The following is a 21,272-nucleotide window of genomic DNA, read 5'->3' on the forward strand; positions in this document are numbered from 1 at the left end:
TCAGTTAATAACTCCTCTTCTAGAGAACTGCTCTCAGAAGATTAAGAAAGTGTTGGGTAATTGTCCAGGAATTCCAGTCATCTCCCAAATTTAGAACCAGAGGAAAAAAGTCATCTGTTTTGGGATCTACTCAGTCCACAAATTACCATATGATTGCTACTCTTAGCCTGTATAAATACAATTAAAGTGGAAGATCCTGTAATGTATTGTACAAACTGGGACACTTTTGAGGGTGAAAAAGGAGCATTAATAATTACACTAAGACAACAGAACCATGATCTATTAAAAAAAAATATCATTAAATATTATCAGACTTCTATTGTCCATATGACCATCTCATTTTTTCCATTTTCCACAAAGAACTAAAGTCTACTACCATCAAAAATGACCAAATTTATGGATTTTTCTTCCTTTTATATTTCAATCGGAGTAAGTTAAATCTATAGGACTCAGTCTCCTCACCAGTAAATCCATAGGCGGAATAGATGCTCTCTTAAGGTTTTTAATTGATTAAAAGTCAAAAATAGCTTACAATCTACTAAAATCTAATTTTGAAGCATAAATTGTTAAAATGTATTATTATCAATAATCATATAACTAATATGCATATTTACTATATGCCAAGCACTATGCTAAGCACATCATGTATTTTCTCATGTAATTATCATGAAGAAGTACGTGTCTTCACAAAAAAATAGCTTTCCAGAATAAATTGTAAAGACCAGCCCCATATTATGCTAAATGAAATAAATCAGAGAAAGCCAAGTATTGTATGATCTCACTCATATGTGGAATCTAAAAAAGCTGAGCTCAGAAACAGAGTCCAGCAGTGGCTGCCAGGGGCTAGGGGGTGGGAGAAATGGGGAGATGTTGGTCAGAGGGGACAAATTTCCAGTTGTGAGATTAATAAATTCTGGGGATCTAAGGCATAACATGGTGATTATAGCTAATAATTCTGTATTACATACTTAGAAGCTACTAAGAGAACAGATCTTAAATGTTCTCACCACAAGATAAAATGTAATTATGTGATGGGATGGAGGTGCTGGCTAAGGTTATATGTAATAATGCTGCAATATGTAAGTGTATCCACTCAACACACTGCACATCTTAAATTTATATAATGTTATATCTCAATTATATCTCAATAGCTGGAGTTAAAAAAAAAAAAAGACCACCCCTAAATGGGGCAATTTACAAATTGTGGCACTCAAGAGGCTAGCCAACACCTGCCTGTTGGTGGCAGGGACTTGAGACTTTATTAGTTAATACTGGCCATAGGATCTGCTCTGCATATCTAAGGATCTGGAGATAAATGTGTTGTTACAGCAAAGTGAAAAAAAAAAAAAAAAAGAAGTACGTGTCTTAGTCCCACTCCACAGACAAGGAAAACAGAACTTAGGACACTTGACTGAAGTTACACTGCTAGTGAACAACAGAATTAAGGTCAAAACCCAGTCTGACTGCACAACCTGGGCACTTCCCTGCTAATTTAAGCTAATGAATTTACCAAGCAACGTCCCTGCTTTGAACTTAGCTGTCATTCTATCAGTAGCCCTGACATAAAAAAATGACATTTCCAAGGTGTCATGAAAGATACCTCTTTCACAATCGCTTAATTGCTTATTATCACAGTAAATCATAAAAGCCAAAATTAACCCTACCTTTCCTCTGCATACCCACAGCATGTTGAGACTCTTTTTAATGCTTATTTTATACTGCTATGCATTATAATTACTTAAAATTATGTCTCTCCCATCAGAAATGTATTTTTGGGGAGATGGGAAGAATACAGTATATTCAATTACTGCTAGCACATATTAAAAATATCAAGTCTATTGAGACCAATTATCTAAGGAATAATTCATAATGGACTACATTATTGAATATGACATAGCTGCAATTATGAGAGATATGACTCCGTCTGGAAGGATTTTTAAAATGACAATCTAGAAATTACATTCTATATTCTTACATGTGGCACTTAAAACCAAGTCCTATCAAAGTTTTTAAAAAATCTTAAAATATAATTTAAATGTGAAATTGTCAATTGCTTTCAGTATTGAGAAGCTACATTAGCACAACATATGGTTCCCATTAATGCCATTTTAAAGACCCCACCTTATATTACCTAAATAGTACCTGAGAGACAGTCATAGGCCTTAGTGGATTTTTAAGCCTAATGACAGGTTTAAATGTCTTAACATGAAACTTAATATTGTAAGTTAACATGCAAGATTATAATGCAGATTTTCCTGGAGATATATGGAAACAACAAGCAAAATTTGGCGAAGGACATTTCATTAAATAATGAAAGCAAATCACTTCACCAACACTTAAATAAAACTGCTGAGGACTATGCCATTTTATATGCTCAGGTATATACAGTAACTATACAGTTAATAAATGTGAACAACCATAGGGTATCCCTGTAATTGCCCTCCTGTACTTACATGAATCAGCCAATTCAGATCTGGGACAAAGCAGAACAAAGATTTTTTTTTTTTCAGAATAGAAATCTTTAAAGACCCTGGGGATGTCCCTCTAACTCACTTCTGACATTTTCTCAGCTCCAAAACATTTATTCTTAGTTGTATAAATGCTCTGTGTTCCCTATGAGATTTTAAGTACTCAACAACATGGAAGATCTCTTAAGCAAATGTGTGATGCTAGCAAAATAACAAAAGTAACAATAATATCAGAAGATGTAAATATTAAATTAGTCTATAGTCTTAGTGACCTTTTAGGAAATATCTTAGAAAAGACTTAAGTGTTTGGTGCCTTTCATTTAGCATATAATTAAAGGTCACATAAATCTTAATACTAACATAAATTATAACCAATTTATTTTCCTCCTACAATTATGCTGAGAGTAGTATAAACTTCCCTTGGGAGAATAGTATAAACTACTTCCTTGTGAGTAGTATACCAAATTACATAATTAAAGCTAAAAATAGTAAACATTTGTCTAAAATGTATCTAATAGAAATCCAAAGCTGGAGATAAACTGACTTATAAATTGTATCAAAAAATAGATCCCAAATCAAAGGCATCTTTAAACACAAGCCAGAAGTCCTATTAAATCAAAGGCAAAACTTGAAGGTTGTTATAGCACTACTATCCAGAAACTTAAAACCATCTGGGTACAGGAAAAATAGAGGGAGGTTTCTTCAAAACCACCCACACAGTGGCTGTCTTCCTCCTCCCAGGTCTGTCCATGGAGACCAGCTTCCTGCTCAAGCATGAGGAGCACACAGTGCATATGGAAAACTGTGGAGTCAGCCAAATTCCCACCCACCTCAGTTCCTATCCTCAGCAGCTCCCTGACAACCCACAGAAACCAATCAGTTCAATGTGATGGCAAGATGAAAACCAGGACCCACTTCTCCTGTAAATGGAAATCCTTAGGTACATTGCAAAGATTCAACCAACCCCCAGAGCAGATGAATGAAGCATCAAGAGTTTTAAAAAGCAAAAGTTGAAAAGGTACATTTTATTAGAAAAGGAGATTTGAGGCATGAAGGAATGGAGTTTTCCTAATTATAAATGGAGTAAGGAGAAAAAGATATTAAGAAGTACACTTGATCTTTGAACAACATGGGTTTAACTGCACAGGCCTACTTATACTCAGATTTTTTACAGTATAGTATGATAAACGTATTTTCTCTTATAATTTTCTTAACAACATTTTCTTTTCTCTAGGTTACTTTATTGTAAGAAGACAGCATATAATACATATACAAAATGTGTGTTAATTGACTCTCTTATCAGTAAGGCCTCTAGTCAACAGGCTATAGAAGTTTTGGGGGAGTCAAAAGTTATATGCAGATTTTTGACTCCACAAGGGGTAGTCACCCATAATCCCTGCATTGTTCAAAGGTCAACTGTAGTCACATAAAGAGAAATGAAATCCCTTTCAAAGGCATTAAGACAGGGGCGCCTGGGTGGCACAGTGGTTAAGCGTCTGCCTTCGGCTCAGGGCGTGATCCGGCATTATGGGATCGAGCCCCACATCAGGCTCCTCCGCTATGAGCCTGCTTCTTCCTCTCCCACTCCCCCTGCTTGTGTTCCCTCTCTCGCTGGCTGTCTCTATCTCTGTCGAATAAATAAATAAAATCTTAAAAAAAAAAATTTAATAAAAAAAAGAAGTTGGCTGCCTTTATAAAAAAAAAAAAGGCATTAAGACAGTAAGAAAATAAACTGAATGATGTAAACAAAAATTAAAACATGTCTCTCCAGAATCATTAGTGAATGAACTAAGGTATGCAGAGTTTTCGGAGAAGTATATCCTTTAAATACACTTGAAATAAATTTAATCATCTAGGGGTGCCTGGGTGGCTCAGTCAATTGAGAGCTCGACTCTTCATTTCCACTCAGGTCATGATCTCAGGGTCATGAGATTGAGTTCTGTGTTGGGGTCCAGCATGGAGCCTGCTTAAGATTCTCTCTCCCCATGCCCCTACCCGTACCCAGCCACCCCCTACCCCATGGGGGCACTTTCTCTCTCTCAAAAAAATTAACCATCTTGAATGCAAATATTTCTAAAATTTATTGTACATTACTTTGACTTCTTAAGGGCTTATTCTTTAAGGTTTATGATAAAAAAAACATTGTGCAATGATTTACAAACTCCAATCTGAGATCAGGTGGTACATTGACTCATAAGAATCATTTGGGCCACCTCATAAAAATATAGAGAAAAGATTCTGATTTTCTAGGGCAGGAGTAAAGCTCAGAAATCTGTGCTTTTTAAAAACTTTCTCAGGTAATTCTAATTCACAGCCAGTTTCATGAACGTAGTATAAGAGGAAGAACACTTACCTATTAGTATTCAGGTAGCTTCATTTCTAATAGCTGTTCATGTACTCAATACACATTGATTGGGTCTAATATGTCCTAATATTGAGCACCTAAAATGGACTTTGGTACATTAAGATGAATAAAACATGGTCTGCCAAAGAGTTCATATTCAAATAGGGGAGCCAAATACATAATTATGATACAATGAATCAAACCAATAACAGGATGCCATGAAAATCAATCACTGGACAATGAAAGGCCTCTTAGCTTACCCAGGGCTTCCTGGAGGAGATGGCATCTGAGGTGAATCCTAAAGGTTGAGATATTAGCCAAGTGAATTTGGAGTGAGAATGAGAAGGGAGAAGGGGGCAATGTGCCAAGTCTCCCCCTAATTATATATATAGTATCAGGAATTGATGGTAGAAAGCAGGCAAGGAGTGGATAGGAGTCCGAAGTTCATCTTGCAGTCAGTGGAAAGCTGTTGCAGCATAAAGTCAAGAGTGTCACCATCACACCTGCATTTTGGTCAGATGTCTCTGGCTGGATAAGCGGTATATAAATTTAAGAAGGATAAGAAATGGAAGGAGAAAGAGGATTTAGGTAATCGGTAGAAGAATTCCAGGCACCAGATACTGAAGATCTGATGTAAGGCAGTGAAAACTGATATGGAAATGGGAATAAAAATTTCAGGAAAATGGAGGCAAAAAGACAAGGTGATTGATTAGATGGGGATGGCAGGTGGGGAGGGTGGAAAAGGACTGGGAAAGAGAAAAACGGAGTCGAGGATGACTCCACCCACCAGCAAGACTATAAGGCAAGTAACTAATCCTTTCTAAATGTCATTAATAAAATGTGGAGCCTAGGGTCACCTGGGTGGCTTGGTTGGTTAGGCAGTCGGCTCTTGATTTCCGCTCAGGTCATGATCTCCGGGTCCAGGGATCAAGCCCTACGTTGGGCTCCCTTCTGAGTGGGGAGTCTACTTGAGACTCTTATCTTCTCCCTCTGCCCCTCCCCCTGCTTGCTTGCACATGCTCTCTCAAATAAAAAAATCTTTAAAAAATAAAAAAAAAACAAAAATATGAGGTCTAGATGGCCTTTAAGAGAACTTCTATTCTAAAAGTCTATGTATCATTATAATACAGGTTATTGTATTATTCAATGTCCTCAAAGCCTCTTAAATTTGACCTTATACTAAGTGACTCCCAGGCATTTTAAGTTCACATACCTGTTTTCTAGAATATTGCTCAGTTCTCTCTTGGTGTTAATTTATCGGCTATAATAGTAGCTGCTGACAACATGCCTGCCTACAACAGTTCCTCTCTCTTCTAAATTTTCTATTTCATATGTATACTGTAGGTATGGAAGTTAGATAACTAAGTAATCTCCCTCTCTTCTGAACTACATAGCACTTCGTTTGTAATTCCCTATGACATTTCTTCATTCTACACTGTTTTGCTCTTAGTTGTATAAGTGCTTTATATGCCTTGTTAAGGTTTAAGCAACTGAGAATTTAAAAAGTCTCAATATTCTTTGTGCCCTTTTCCCATAAGTGACCCTTTGCACAATCACACTGCATACAGAACTTAAATAATACACAGGTATCTTTTTGCACAAAAATTGTTAAAATTCTGAATAGATTATGAATAAATAGACTGAGGACCCAAGCAGCATCTTTTTTTTTCCTGAGTAGAGGTACTATAATGTTCAAAAGATTTAATAGTTTTCCAGAAGGCCTTTCGCTTAGTTCCTTATTCCAGTGTTCTAGATAGATAACATTATTAAGAGTCAGAGATACAAAAACAGCAAAACATCATTAGCACAGAAAAAACTGAAGAGACTCAAGTACAGTTTGAGAAAAGAAGCAACTATCAAAAATAAATAAATAAATAGAGGGAGCTCCTGGTTTTGCAGATAATGAATTGCTATGAATCTATGTGAGGGTTAAATGTGTACATTTTAGTTAAAAATCCGTTAGGTCCACACATTTCATTGGTGCAATTTGAAAGTATATGTCTAGCAATTTGTATCAACTCTTTACTCTTATCTTCCCTGATAATTGAACCTCACAGATGAACTGAACAAATTAAAGCTAAATAGTGTATTTTTGATGCCAAAACTGTGCCATTAGGGACATGCCTGATGATTTTTACCTTTGTTCAACTACAATTAACTTTATGAGGCTTATACATACTCTTACACAGGTCTCAACAGAACTTTCATTTATCTAGCACACTGCCACTTTTATCTATAAAAATGTTATGTCAAAATTCAACTGAATAGCTAAATTGTCACTTGTTCCAAAAAACACCACAATGGGGCCAAACGGATCTATTGGCCCTCTTCCTCTAATGGCTCAAAAGAATCATTCTCCAACTGCTGAACACAACAGTACACATTTTATTTAAAAGTGTCATTTAATGATGCGGAAAGTCCAAGTTGGAAAAAGTCTCAGAAACTGTGAGTTAAAGACTGCCTATAATTTGAATATTTAAGAAGGCGAGGAATCACAGAATTTTGTTTTTTTAGTTTTTAATAGATACTATGTCTAATGCGCTACAGAAGCAGAAAGTATTAGTTAGTATTCACAGAAAGCCTAAAATTTGCTTGTCTAGTGTCTCCCAGGTCTACTCCCTACTTAAATTCTGTCCTACATGAACTCCAAAAAAGAGTTTAGCTATCAGGGGCTTATTGTTTCCTCCCTATAATGATTAAAGTTTGGCAAACATCTTTTTTGGTCTTACCTTACTTGATGCAAGATGGGAATTTTCCAAAGATATTTTTAATAGAAAACAAAGTAGAGCAGGAGGCCTCAAAATGAGCTGAGATATGGGATGAGTTTTACAGAGTAAGCCTTTTAACCCAAACCTAATCAAAATTTAGATATGGCTGAATCAGCTCAAACACTGATTATGTACCACATTACTATAATGTGGCAAATGCTAGAATAGACATATATATGTATTATTGGTTTACTAACAGGCTTGATGGAGTATTTCATTTAAATCTACTAATTTTTACTCTCCCCTCAGTCTTAACAGTATTTATTAGCCAGTTGTCAAAGTCTCTCCTTATTCCTGAAACTTACCTTCTTTGTCTTTCATACCTAAATCAAAGATGGCAAACAGAGGGCACTTGTGCCATCGCTTGTATTTCCCTTGCCATGGCAGTCATTCTTTCCAAAAAAGTTCTCACAAGACATCTTATACAGTGTACCAGGCGGTCATTAAGAGTAACTGGCACATGAGATGAAACCCATCTTCTTCCTTTATCTGGATTTACTTCCACTAGTACCATATTGGCAGATGCTATTTGAAACTTTCAGCATGGGGTCTGATTTCTTGCCCAGCCAGAAACACATATTCTTTAATTTCTGTTAAAGCTTTTTGTATCCCCTTTTGGGGCAACCACTAATTTATTTCCTATGTGAGGAAACTCAAGGTCCAAGCTCATCTGTAGAGCAGAGATAACTATAGATAGATTTTTCCATATGCAATGAAAAATCACACACACCTCATGTTATTAGTTCTACTCACATAATATTAATACTAATTAATATGATTTGAGTATGAACTTGAGTGCCAATAATACCTGTATATTGCAAATATGAAAACTGGTAATTAGAGAGAGTCAGGATTAGCAAGACTCTTGAATTGCTAACTTGTTCCCTCCACCACCTCCACTCCTTACTTCTCCAGATCTTCTAAATGTTCCCAGACAAGGGTAGCACTCCTCTGAGAAGTCCTTATATTTTTTTAAATTTTTTTAAAGATTTTATTTATTTATTTGAGAGAGAGAATGTGTGTGAGAGACAGAACATGAGCAGGGGGAGGGTAAGAGGGAGAAGCAGACTCCCCGCTGAGCAGGGAGCCTGATGTAAGACTCAATCCTGGCACTCCAGGGTCACCAGGATCATGATCTGAGCTGAAGGCAGTCACTTAACCAACTGAGCCACCCAGGTGCCCCATCCTTAGTTTTTTTAAAAAGTCCTTAGTTTTCTTTATACACTATTTTAAGCATATATTGAGAGTAATAGACTTCCTCAGGAAAACACACACAAGAAAGCAAATAGGACAAAACATTAACATCTGGCCAGTCTAGAAGAAAGCTCTCTTGGTATTCATTGTACTATTCCTGCAACTTTTCTGAAGGTTTGAAATCTTTTAAAATAACGAGTTGGAGACAAAAGGGTATAGACCTAATCTTCACTGAGTAAAGGGCCTTAAAATTATAGATGCCTTAGAGTATTAATAGGACAATTTATATGTTCATTAAAACATTTTTAAAAATTTGAGGAGGGTGCAGAAAATAACCTTAGGTAATTTAAATATGAGTTATAAAGGAATATACAGCACAGGAAAATTGTTTCTATCCTTTTGCTTTTGAAAATTTAACTAATAAGAACAGCTTAACCAACTGGAATAAATGCAAGGACAGCAGCCAAGACACACAGGCTAGATCTGAAGGCAAAGTGATATGGAAATCATAGAATTTTAAAGCAGGAAAAGGTTTTTAAAATTGTCTACTTCAATCTGCTCATTTTACTGATGATGGAATTCAATACCAGACTTTAAATGAACTGTCCAAATTTCTGCAGTCTGATAGCAGCAAAACTACTCATTTCTTCTGTATCTCAGTTACAGTCTGTATCACTCTAATTCCTTTATTAAGTGATAAAGCCATCCCAAGATGGCTTATGAGAAAAGGGGTAGGGGGCTGCAGTGAACATTATGGTGATAGAGTCATTGGCCAACATGACTGAAAAAGGCATATAGGGGTAACTTAACTTTCAGAGGAACTGGCTAAAAATGTTCATCTCTCAGTCATGTATTCCACTAGGTCAACTTCATTACTAGGCTACAAGGTGGTTCTCCTGTAGTCCCAAGTTCATATCATCAGACACCAATCCTGTAGGCAAGATTTTGCTTTTCTTATAATACAAACAAAAGTCCCAGAATTAAATTTTATTGACCCTGATCAACCTGACTTGGGTCATGTGTCCATCCCTTAACCAATCGCTGTGGCCATGGGAGGAAAAGGTCAATGCATTTGATTTACTTAGTAAAGGTCATATTCCCCTGTCCTGTACTCAGGAAAAAAGTCATATTCACTGAAATCACAGACTGAGAGTGGGAGAGAGTTGGATCAATAAAAAAAAAAAAAAAGCTGGGCTACTGTTAACACAAGAAGTAGGTACAGATAACAAATGGCAAAATCCAAAAATTCTACATCTATCCATAAATAAAAGTTGAAAAAATAAAGGCTAAGAGAAGACAAAAATTCCTTTTTAAAAAACACCCCAAAAACTATCTTAAGGGGAAAAGAAAGACTAATCTGCTTTCTTATACTTCAGGAAAGAATAAGGACCAACAGGCAGACGAGAAAAGGATAAAAATTCAATTCAGCAGACATGAAGAACTTTCTAACAATTAAAGATATCCAGTAACTGAACAGGTGGCATCATGAAGTAATGAGTTTCCCATAGTTGGGAAGCCTTCAACCAGAAGGAGGTGACCATCTGTGAGGAATGTTATAGAAGGGATCCCTGTACTGGGTGGGAGGTTGCTCTAAACTGCCTGTTAGATTCCTTCCAACTCTAAGATTCTAAATTATTGAGAACAGCATGAATAAAAGATCCAAACCCATTCAAGAACTAAATTATTTAACAAAAGGTAATAGAACTTTCAGCTATGAAGTTGAATCAACCAGACTTTGGGTGCCAGCTATGCCATTTAATAAGGAAAACAGATACAAATCTTTAAAAATTATTATTTTTAAATTACATTAAAGTTAATTTTACAAGGGAGCACACCACCCTCCCCCCAAAATTTAAAAATTTTCTCTTTCAAATTTGATCAATATGTTTACATAGTTTCACTTCTATCAGACTTATTCCCTAATTGAACATAGCTAACTTCTATTACTCTTTTTATCTTCCCACCTCCTGGGATATAGAATAGCTAGGTAGCTCTGCTACTGCCAAGCTGCACTTTTTCACTTAGCATTATATTAAATATGTTTATTACACTGATACAAAATCTTCATCATTAACATTTTAACATCTTATACATTCAGTTGTGTTGGTGTATCGTATTTACTCCACCATTTCCCTGTTGGCATTTAGGCTTCTTTGAACTCTTCACTATAGTTCTACCACGAACATTTTTATACAAACAGCCTTTTCCTCTCTTGAATTATTTCCCAGGTCTGGGGTTACTGGGCCAAAGGGTATGGATATTTTTATGGTTCTGAATATGTACTACCAAAAGAATGTTAGCAGTTTTCAGTGCTACTAGCAATAACTGAGTTTAACATTTCCTCGGGGCATTATCCATATTAGGTTCAATTCACCACTTTAAAAATTGCTAACATATATTAAGTGGTACTGTATAATTATTTACTTTTCTTTTTTTTTTTTTTTTCCTCCACTAGTGAGTTGGAATAGCATTCTCAACTTTTTTTTTTTTTTTTTTTTAAGCAAAACACACCTCAATCTCATTCCTACTGTAGGGAGAAAACTCAGCAGCACATGTAGGTATAAAGTCACACCAAAGGAAGAGAACAAAACAGTGTTAAAGTAAGCAAATTAGGCCCTAGTTGGAGTCCACTCATGCTAAGCCCCATGTTAACAAATCAAAACTTAATTAAGTTTCAATGCTAGGCTCTCCCAGGAAATGAAGGCCTAGCTGACTCAACCAGTCAGCACTTGCCTGCACAACACAAGTTACCTAACCCATTTCCAAACTTCCCTTTGCTCCAATCAGCAAATGCCCAGTATAACGTCCCCATTCCTCCTCACTTTGGTCTATAAAACCCTCTTGAATTGAACACTTCTTTGGAGCTCCTTTCTATCTGCTATACTGGATGTTGCTTAATTCATGAATCACTGAATAAAGCCAATGTAGTTTTTTAACAACAGCAAGTATAAAAATTAATTCCAAGAAGAAGGGCAAATTTCTCCTCCTCTGAATCAGAGTGGTCTCTCCAGGAAGGCTAGAGAACATTGAGCAAGCATTGGTTCCACATCTCTCTGATACAGCTACCTGAAACTGATGGAATGCTAAAGAAAGTGCGGGTTCTCCAATAAGTTCCTTTTCCTTTAAATTCACATTTATCGATCAAGAAACCATACTTTCTCCTGAGATTTTGGTTCAGATTCCAAACATCTCAAAAATAATTCCCCATACAAAAAGCTCTGCTAAACAGAAAAGAAGCGGGTAAAAAATCATATACAAAGCAAAAACTAAAGCACAGGAAACATAATAAATTAACATCATAGTAATATGAAAAAAATCAAATTGAAAATGAAGTTTTCACAAATAACTGCACTTGTTTTTCTAAGATTATATTGCTAAATGAGTACAGATCACTCTGATTTGTTCATTTTCCTCTAGAAAGACGTCCAAATAAGAGTGGGAGAACATTAAAAGTAAGATATTAAAGATGTGAAAGTGGGAGATTAAAAGTTCTTGTTGCCACAGCAACTACACAAGACACATTTGCACTACATAGGCCACTCCTTATGATGAGGTTTCGGAATATAGGTGAGGTTCAGTGGGGTGGAGTCCAGAGCCGAAGACCAAGAAAGAATTCTTGAGACGTCTTTGGTGCAAAATGGTGGTTTTTTAAAGCATGGGGACAGGAACTGTGGGCAGAAAGAGCTGCTGCCCCGGGTTGTGAGGGGTGGCTGATTATATACTACCGGGTTGGGGGAGATAAGGAAAAAGGGAGGTTGAAAAAGTACTCTCATATGTTAAAGAAGACTTACAGGATACCCAAGGCCTTGCTATTGTCAAGTTAAGGTTGTTTCCCAATCTAGTAAGGCATTAATATGAAGATAGTTGGGAACTTCCCGGAGGAACATTACACTCTGCATGCTTCAATTATCTATCCACGGGCTGCAGGTTACAAAGACATTCAATTGTATTTACATCCCTTCTGGAAGCTAGGTTATTGATAGAAATGCTTTGTTCTTGTAGACTGCTAAGACATTTGTAAACTGAAGGAGACTAAGTCTTGCAGGATTGTGATCTCTATAGGTTAACTATTTCTTTTTCCTTTAGGGCAGCCAGGAGTGCCTGAGGAATGTCACATACACCCCATAGTGGGGGAGGGGTTGCATGGTGTCAGTTTCTGCTTTGCCCTCAAATTGCCTTCTGTTCCCTCATCATTTAGACAGGCACCTGTTTCTTGCCACCTACTAATTCCTGTGAAAACACAAGGTAAATACACTAATAAAATCACAACTAAACTACACAGAATTTGAGACCAACATGTCATAGTTGCCTAGGTAATAGCAAATATATCAGCCACAGGAAACTGACAGTAACAGCTCTTTATGTATAACATTCATATTGCGCAGCCCAGTGAAAACAGCCTTCCCCTCCCATAAGATGTGGTTGCCAGTGTGCTATCTGGGATGTTACCTGAATAATGTTTTTCACAAAAAGCTACTATTAGATTTTTCTTTAAAAGGGATTCCCTAAATCTCCAGGAAAGTCTTTATGAACAAAAGAAACACAGTTCAAAGAGAAACTCATTCACTAAATGAAAGGTAGACAACACTATGAAAAGGAAGAAGTTGTGACATCAGTCCTGGATGAGGATCAGAGGATTCTGGACACTCTTTGGTGGAAGTTCTTGGATTTTGCCAGATAAGCAGACTAGAATTTAGAAGAGAATAAAATGGAAGCTTCTTAAGAGTAGGGACCTAGACCTGGGCCTAATGCCTAGTGGTGTTCAATAAATACCTGTTAAATGACTGAATACAATTCTTGAAGAAGAAGTCTGAATCTCTGAAAGGCCAGAGAGTATATTCTACACTTAAGGACTTCTGTAAGACTTGACCCCCAGGTTGAACAAAAACTAAGCTCTATATCACTTTTTACCTGCCTTGCTATATATATATTCTGTGCCTTCTGAGTTCTCATATACATAAGGAATTTCTGTTCACTCTGTAGCCTAACTAAAGAGCGCATAGCTGCTTGACTTATCAAGCTGTCAGACATAAGCCGAAAGAGGGGGAACTTCAAAATGTGCCTTGCACTCCACAGAGTTGGCAGGAAAAGGCTGATGTTCTCTGTGCCACTATATATAATCATAAAGCTTTTTGTAAAAAAATTTATAAGGCCACTTTTATAAGAAACACTCCTGAGAGCCAAAGCAAAATTTCAAGAATGAAAATGTTGTCATTAGAGCAAACCAAAGAGGCCCATCAGGGAATGTTTTTGGCTTCCAATGGTGACATTTGTTTCTGATTATATATGTATTAAAACTTTCCTCTGGGTTTTAAAAGACTTTTAAGAAAGGAAATAAACCAGATTAATTTTTTCTAATTTGTGATATCCAAAGGCATATTTTCTAGTTTCTATAGTCATGATTACCAAAAACAGGAAATAGGTCTTTAAAATAAGACTTTAAGGGGTGCCTGGGTGGCTCAGTCAGTTAAGCATCTGCCTTTGGCTCACCAGAGCAAGGAGCCTGCTTCTCCCTCTCCCTCTGCCTGCCGTTCCCCTTGCTTGCATGCTCTCTCTTTCTCTGTCAAATAAATAAATAAAAATCTCTAAGAAAATAAATAAGTAAGTCTTTACGTTTCTATTTTAATTCCCTCTCTGGGCCTGAAGACACTTTAACAGAAGATCCCAAATAACTCATTCTTCTTCATATATAGGCATATCAATTTTCCATTGACAAATAGCCTGATATTTTATCTATACAACAGTCTATAACTTCCCTCAAAGAACAGATAAAAGATATAAAAAGTTTTTTTTTTTTTAAACACCCTCCAACTTCCCTTCAACAAAATGGGCTGGGTAGTTTGATGTGTGTTTTCTAACACCATCAAGCAGTTAACTCAGTTCTGACACTATCTACCTGGAGATAATATCACAGATCTCACACCTTAAGAGCTCAGTGCCACAGACTGCCCTCCTTTTGATGCCAATTCCAAGTCCAGGTTATCACCTGTGCTTCTGACCAACTGGCTCTAAATTGGAGGTTTCCATGACCCCATCCTCGGTTCAGTGAATTTGCTGGAATAGCTCACAGACCTCAGAGAAACATTTACTACTTTATATATTATAAAGATAATATAAAGGATACAGATGAACAGCCAGATGTAGAGGTACATGGGATAAGATGTGTTGGAAGAGGCTTCCATGTTCTCTGTGTGAACCACTCTGCTTACTTGTTCACGTGTTCACTAGCCCAGAAGCTCTAGGAACCTCTGTCCTTTTGGGCTTCCTTGGGGGCTTCATTACATAGACGTAATTGATTAAATCATTGACCATTGTTGATTGATTCAACTTCCAACACCTCTCTACCCTCCTGGAGTTCAGAGGGTGGGACTAGAAGTTCTAACCCTCTAATCACCAGGCTTATTCTCCAGGCAACTAGCCCCCCTCCTTAGTCAAGGAGGGGCTTTCCAAAAGTGTCCTCATTAGCATAACAAAAGATGTTTATAGCTCTCCTCCACCAGGAAATTCCCAGGTTCTAGGAGCTCTGTTCCCAGAATGGGATGAAGACGAAATATATGGTTGACCCTTGAACAACACAGGTTTGAATTGTGCAGGTCCACTCATACTTGGATTTTTTACAGTACTATTAAGTATTTTCTCTTCCCTATGATTTTCTTAGTAGCATATTCTTTTCTCTAGTGTACTTTGTGAGAATACAGTATATAAAACGTATAACATACCAAATATGCTAATCAACTACATATGTTATGGGTAAGGCTGCCAGTCAACACTAGGCTATTAGTAATTAAGTTTTGGAGGAATCAAAAGTTATACATGGATTTTTGATTGTGCAGGTCGGTGTCCCTTACCCCTGCATCCTTCAAGGGTCAAAGGTGTATTTCTTATGAATCACAATGTCAATAGGTAGAAAGGAAAAGATTTATGAATTAGTTGTATCCCCCTTACCATCCACTGAGAGACACATATCTCTGCCCATTTATAGAAATATACACAAAGGCAGATACACTACCAAATGCTCCCAAGGCTCCAACAAACAACACACACCGAAGAAACACTTAACAGAGACAAGGACACAGACCTTCAGAGAGATACTAGACAGAAAACAAAAGGAACAAAAGAAACAGAGAGGTGTATTACTTGCAAAGGATGGACGGCTCTTCAGGACAGGCATCCACAGCACACCCAGGAACAGCTCCCGCTCCAGGGAAGAACGGAGGCATCCCGCTGGGGTGTAACTCTGTATTACACACACACCCCAACACACATGCTCTCCTCTCTCCCTCACAAACACACTCTCTTACACACACTGTCTCTCTCACACACTCCTTTACTAACACTTTCACACACACACTCACACAATCTCTTAAAAACCTCTCAGTGTATTGTGTACATAATCACTCTCACACACTCCAACAGTCTCACACACAATCTCATACACACAGAGACTCTTCACACACAGTCTCTCTCACACACATACACACATACATACAGTCTCTTCATGTACATTGTCTCACACACACAGTCTCACAAACGCGCGCGAACACACATTCGCTCTTAGGTCTCTCACACACGCCCCCGTTGGCTCCGCCCCCGCCGTAGCCCCTCCCCCGGGTGGGCTCCGCCCCGGGTGCCGGGGCGGGGCGAGCCAGTGACAGGAGAGGCCGGGCCGGGGTGGTACTTCTGGCACCCTGGCCAGCCGGGCGAGCTCCTGAGGCTCCTGTCTGTGGCAGCGCGGCCGATCTCCGGGCGGCCCACGGGTGGCGGCCCCTGCCTTCCGTTTCTCGCTTGCCTCCTCCGGCGGCCGTCCGGGCAGCGGGAGTTGGCGACGGGATGTGCTCGGCCGGGGAGCTGCTTGGCGGCAGCAGCGGCGGCAGCAGCGGCGGGGAGCGCGACGAGGACGGGGACGCGTTGGCGGAGCGGCCGGTGGCGGGGACAGAGCCGGAGCCCGGGGCGAGCCCGAGGCGACGCCGGCAGCGGCCGCTGGAGGAGCGCGAGCAGGTGAGCGGGGAGGGGCGGCGCGGCCCGGCCGGTTTCCCGAGCCCCACCCGGCGACGGAGGGAAGTAGGCGGGCGGGCGGCGCCTGTGCTCTGCTCCGCGTGGGGCGCTGGTCGCTGCGGCGTTCGGGGAAGCTGCCCCGAGGAGCGGTTAGACGGCGCGCGCTGGGCCGGGCTGCGGGGTCGTGCGTGCGCGGTGGCGAGTGCCCCAGGATCCCGTGCCTAGCGGGGTCAGCACGGCCCTTCCCCTGCTGTTGGGCAGAAGAGGCTCAGGCCGGCACCCAGGGCTCTGTGGGAAGTACCCTCCATAACGGTCACTTATCTAAAAGCCTCACATGTAAACACTTTTTTTTCAACTTCAAGTCCATACCCCGGTGCTGTGTTTTAGGGGATAGCTGCTCCCTTCCTGCCCTCCATCTTGGCATTTCTGAACACACACCTAGCGCCTCTGAAAAGGTGTGGGTGTATTTCTCTAGATATGTAATCAATGTCTGAAGGCATGTGTAGGAGCGACTATTACAATAGATCTCTTGAAAGGGACTCTCCAAGAGTAGGTTCTTCACATGAACACAAATGAGATCTAAACTTCATTTTAAAAGTGAAAAAGCAAGAAAATTGCTTTCAGTTAGTACCACAGGGAAAGAAGTATGAAGAGGCCAGTGGCAGTAAGGGAAAGGAGAAGTTGGGTAATTTTTGAAACTCTGAATTTGTTCTCACTACATGAAGTACGATAATAGGCATTACAACATATCAGATGTCTTCAAGATCAGGCAAGAAATTTAATAAAAGAAATTGAATTATATGTAGGATGGATTTTCACCAAAAACAGTAATTAGACTCTCGAAAATACCTGACATCAGCCAACATTCAGAATCACATTAAGGAGCAGGAATTCAAATGTTTATTTGCCTTTGCTGCAGCCTATACTGTTGGGACAATCAATTGGTACCTGTCTCCTTTCATTATTCTCTGTCTGTCCTTTTTGTCACATTTCACAAACTCCGGTATCATCACTAACTGCATTAATAGATAAAGTATAACTTCTAGTATTTCAACATTTTATTTAGAAAACAGAAATACCATTGTGTGGCACACACAAAATATCCCTTGGCATTAGGCTCGCTCACCATGTGGAAGTGTAGTTTTTCATCCTTATGACAATATAAAAGACGGCATGGTGACTGAAGCAAATAATTGGTCTCTAGGAGATCCTCCTGATTCCCTTCCTAGTGCCCCCCCGCCCAACTATACCCTGACTCAGTAGCTAAAGGACTTAGTTTCCTCTTGCTTTAGTTGTTCAACTGGAAAAGTGAAGAAAACAGCAACAGGAACTCCCTGGGTGGTGGCGGTGGTGGTGAAGGGGGTACATATGAACTGCGGTTGTCAAAGTAAATTTTCAAATGTTTGTAAGGGAGAGTGTAAAATATTACTTCATTTACACTTCTGTGAATTTCACATCATCAGTATCTCTGGTCTTACCAAAATTGCTTATGGTACAAAGAAAAGGGATGAAACAAACAAAAAGATTGAAACATATATCCTAGAAAACATATATCCTATCACTTTGCATACCTGCGTCTTTCATCGCCTGGCATGGAAATTTATTTTCTTCTACTCCTTTGAAATGTTTGAAAATGTTATTTTTTTTTATCAGATGATGTATTTATGTAGTGTAAGCCTACATACACAATAATTGAAAATTACACCTGAAATATGCACTTACCCCAAATCAGCACCAAAGAACTTCTTATCAAGAAACCATAAATGAACAGAAAATTGAGGCAATGCAACCCTTTGGTGTAAGAAGCAAGCTTTTGTGATAAATCATTTATTGATAATATTATCACTAAGACTTGTTTTCTTTTTTTTCCAAGTCCTGCAAATGAAATTTAAAATTTGTATGCACTCCCTTGCAATGATGGTAACTACAGATATAAAAATGCTTGAGGAAGAAGTAAGTGAATTCAGTGACTATAAAATATAACCTAAGGAGTTGTTTCATTTAGTTTTTCTTTAGGGGATGGTATGTGCTTGTTATTTTAAGAGCACACAGACTCCAAATTACAAATAGAATATTTTTGAAAACTTGGTTTGCAGACTCTTTATTTAGAATTTAAAGTGATTTTTTCCACAGAAATAATGATAGAAACAGAACCAACACTGATCAGCTGGAAATGAGGCAGAGGCCATCGTCCTGGTGTCCTTTCTGCTTAGCATACTCACTTGGTGTTCCACAGTCTTAGCCTTAAGGATGTTGAGAGAGAACTGGCGGCATCCGTGGGGGCAGCGGCAGCAGCCTCCATGGAGGCTCCTTTATATCTGGATCAAGGCTATGGTGGTGTTGTTGAACACAGTAGCTCCAGAAGACACCTGACTTTTGCTCCTCCAGCTTTCACTGATTTTTTTCAGCCCCTAATTTTTTGTATTAAATTTCTTTCTGTTTCTATTTCCTTCACTGAGTTTTGCCCTTACCTGATAATTTGATGAAGCAGGTTTCTCCAGTTAGCTATTCCCAAGGCTAAAGGTTCCTCCACATGCATCCTTTCCTTCACTGATTTTTCTTTCCATTCCTATCTGAAAGGCTCATGCCCTTCCCTCAGTCTGAAAGTCTCTTGTATCGGCCTTGACTGTACAAAACCTACCTTTAGCTCATTGATACGGTACCAGCTCAGAATGTATTTATAGCTTGGCATTTATTTCACATAATACTGAAATATTTCTCAATAACTAATATTGTCAGCATCATTTTTTTTCTTACTATTTGTTCTTAAATGCCACTCCATCTGAGAGAAAACTAAGGTTCCTTTGTGTCTCCGGGTAGGATGATTGACAAAGGAGGCCTGGTTAAAATCAGGTATTCTAAGAAAGGAGGACTTGAAAGAATGAAACAGTTACTTTAGATGAAGGAACTGTGTCAAGTTTGAAGTAGGTGTCAGGTATCTAAGAGAGATAAGCAAGGGGCATAACTATCCCACATGTGTGTTGTTCATTGTGTATATGAGAGATGATTCAATTATGTTCATGACTGGGAACGTCAGGGGGCTTTATATAAAAGAGTCTCTGATCTACTGCATAACTGAAAGGCTAAACATCTCTAGTCCTTTTATTATATACCTACAATGTGAATAGCATCTGCTTAGATGTGGCAGTTCACAACCTGAATAACCTAAGATGGCCCTTTACCTCCTAGAGCATAGGTCCCATTATCCTCAGACTGACTTTAGAATCGTTATCTTTATCTCTTAAGGTCTTTTCTTTATGATTATTGAAGTAATGTACTTTGGAAAATGTAAGAATAAAGAAAACTCTAAGAAGAAAACAAAAGCATTTGAAATCCCACTTCAAGTAACATTTTGTTAAAAAATACCAAATATTTAAAAAAATATATCTCATACATTTGGTATTACCACATTCATCTCTCTCATATGTTACTATACTTGTATATATACACACATACATTTTTAACATGTTTTAGTGTAATATTAAATTTGTTTTCTTGTTTTAACTACTTAGCATGTTATGTCATTTTCCCATGTTATGAAAAATTATTTGTAAAAATTATTTTTAGGGCCACCTAATAGTCCTTTCCCACTACTGTACATTTAAGGTGCTTCAAACTTTCTTTTTAAATAATGCTGTAAGGAAAATCTTGCTTATAAATCTTCACAGTTCTACCTTGCAATAGATTCCTAGAAATGAAAGAACTAGGTCAATGAGTCAAACTCATTGAAGCCTCTCGGAACATTCTAAAGGATTGCATTTAAGAAAGATCACACCAATGTATACTTCCAGCATTGGTGTGTGAGAGTGCTGATTGGAAACCATCTAGGCCTGTAACAAACGGTATAATTTATAGATTAATCTCTGCCAATTCAGTGGGTCAAAATTATGTTATAAGATAGCGCTGGAGAGGTTTACTAACCCTTTCATGTATTTATTGAGCATTTGCATTTCGTTTTAATCATGTTCTTTGACCTTTTTGACACTCAGATGTTAATCTCTTACTTCGCATTGATTATAAATATTTTCTCTGGTTGCTACTGACTTTATAATTTTGTTAATGATGTTTTTGATTTAGAAATGCTTTAAATTTTTATTAGTTAAAGGAATTTATTTTGGTAATTTCATTTGCACATATCACACATACACACACGCATAATATATATACATATCTATATCTGTTTAGAACATTCTTTCTAATCCTACAGTTAAATATCCAGTGTTTTCTTGTGTGTATGTGTATTTATGGTTTTATTATTATTTTTAAAATTCTGTATGTTTAGTCTCTTTAGAATAACTTCATGTATCGTGTGAGGTATGGAGCTAATCTGTTTTATTCCCCCCAGTGATTGAATAATCCACTTTCTCCCTGGCTTTACAATCCTTTATAGTAGTTATAAATAGTAAAATCTATATTAAGCTTTTATATTTTTTGTTGGTATTGTGAAAGGGATATTCTCACCCACAAATCATCCTTTTGCTGCTGGTTTCTAGCTACTGGCTC

At 38.1% G+C, this 21,272-nt stretch overlaps 1 protein-coding gene and 1 long non-coding RNA gene across 5 annotated transcripts in view; one reads left to right on the top strand and one right to left on the bottom strand.

Moving 5' to 3' along the window:
- Positions 1–16,320, bottom strand: part of LOC103661751 — a 583,685-nt gene extending 567,365 nt beyond the window's left edge. For all 4 annotated transcript variants that reach the window (XR_568237.1, XR_568238.2, XR_568235.2 and 1 more), the window contains exon 1: positions 15,912–16,320. This is a non-coding gene — a long non-coding RNA (uncharacterized LOC103661751). The remainder of the gene's footprint in view (positions 1–15,911) is intronic.
- Positions 16,321–16,436: 116 nt separating this feature from the next.
- Positions 16,437–21,272, top strand: part of FAM241A (family with sequence similarity 241 member A) — a 43,176-nt gene continuing 38,340 nt past the window's right edge. The window contains exon 1 of the mRNA XM_040626251.1: positions 16,437–16,772. Within this exon, the coding sequence (XP_040482185.1) occupies positions 16,605–16,772 (168 nt within the window). The 5' untranslated portion in view covers positions 16,437–16,604. The remainder of the gene's footprint in view (positions 16,773–21,272) is intronic.

Source organism: Ursus maritimus, unplaced genomic scaffold, assembly GCF_017311325.1.
Source record: "Ursus maritimus isolate PB19 unplaced genomic scaffold, ASM1731132v1 scaffold_11, whole genome shotgun sequence".
NCBI classification, from domain to species: domain Eukaryota; kingdom Metazoa; phylum Chordata; class Mammalia; order Carnivora; family Ursidae; genus Ursus; species Ursus maritimus.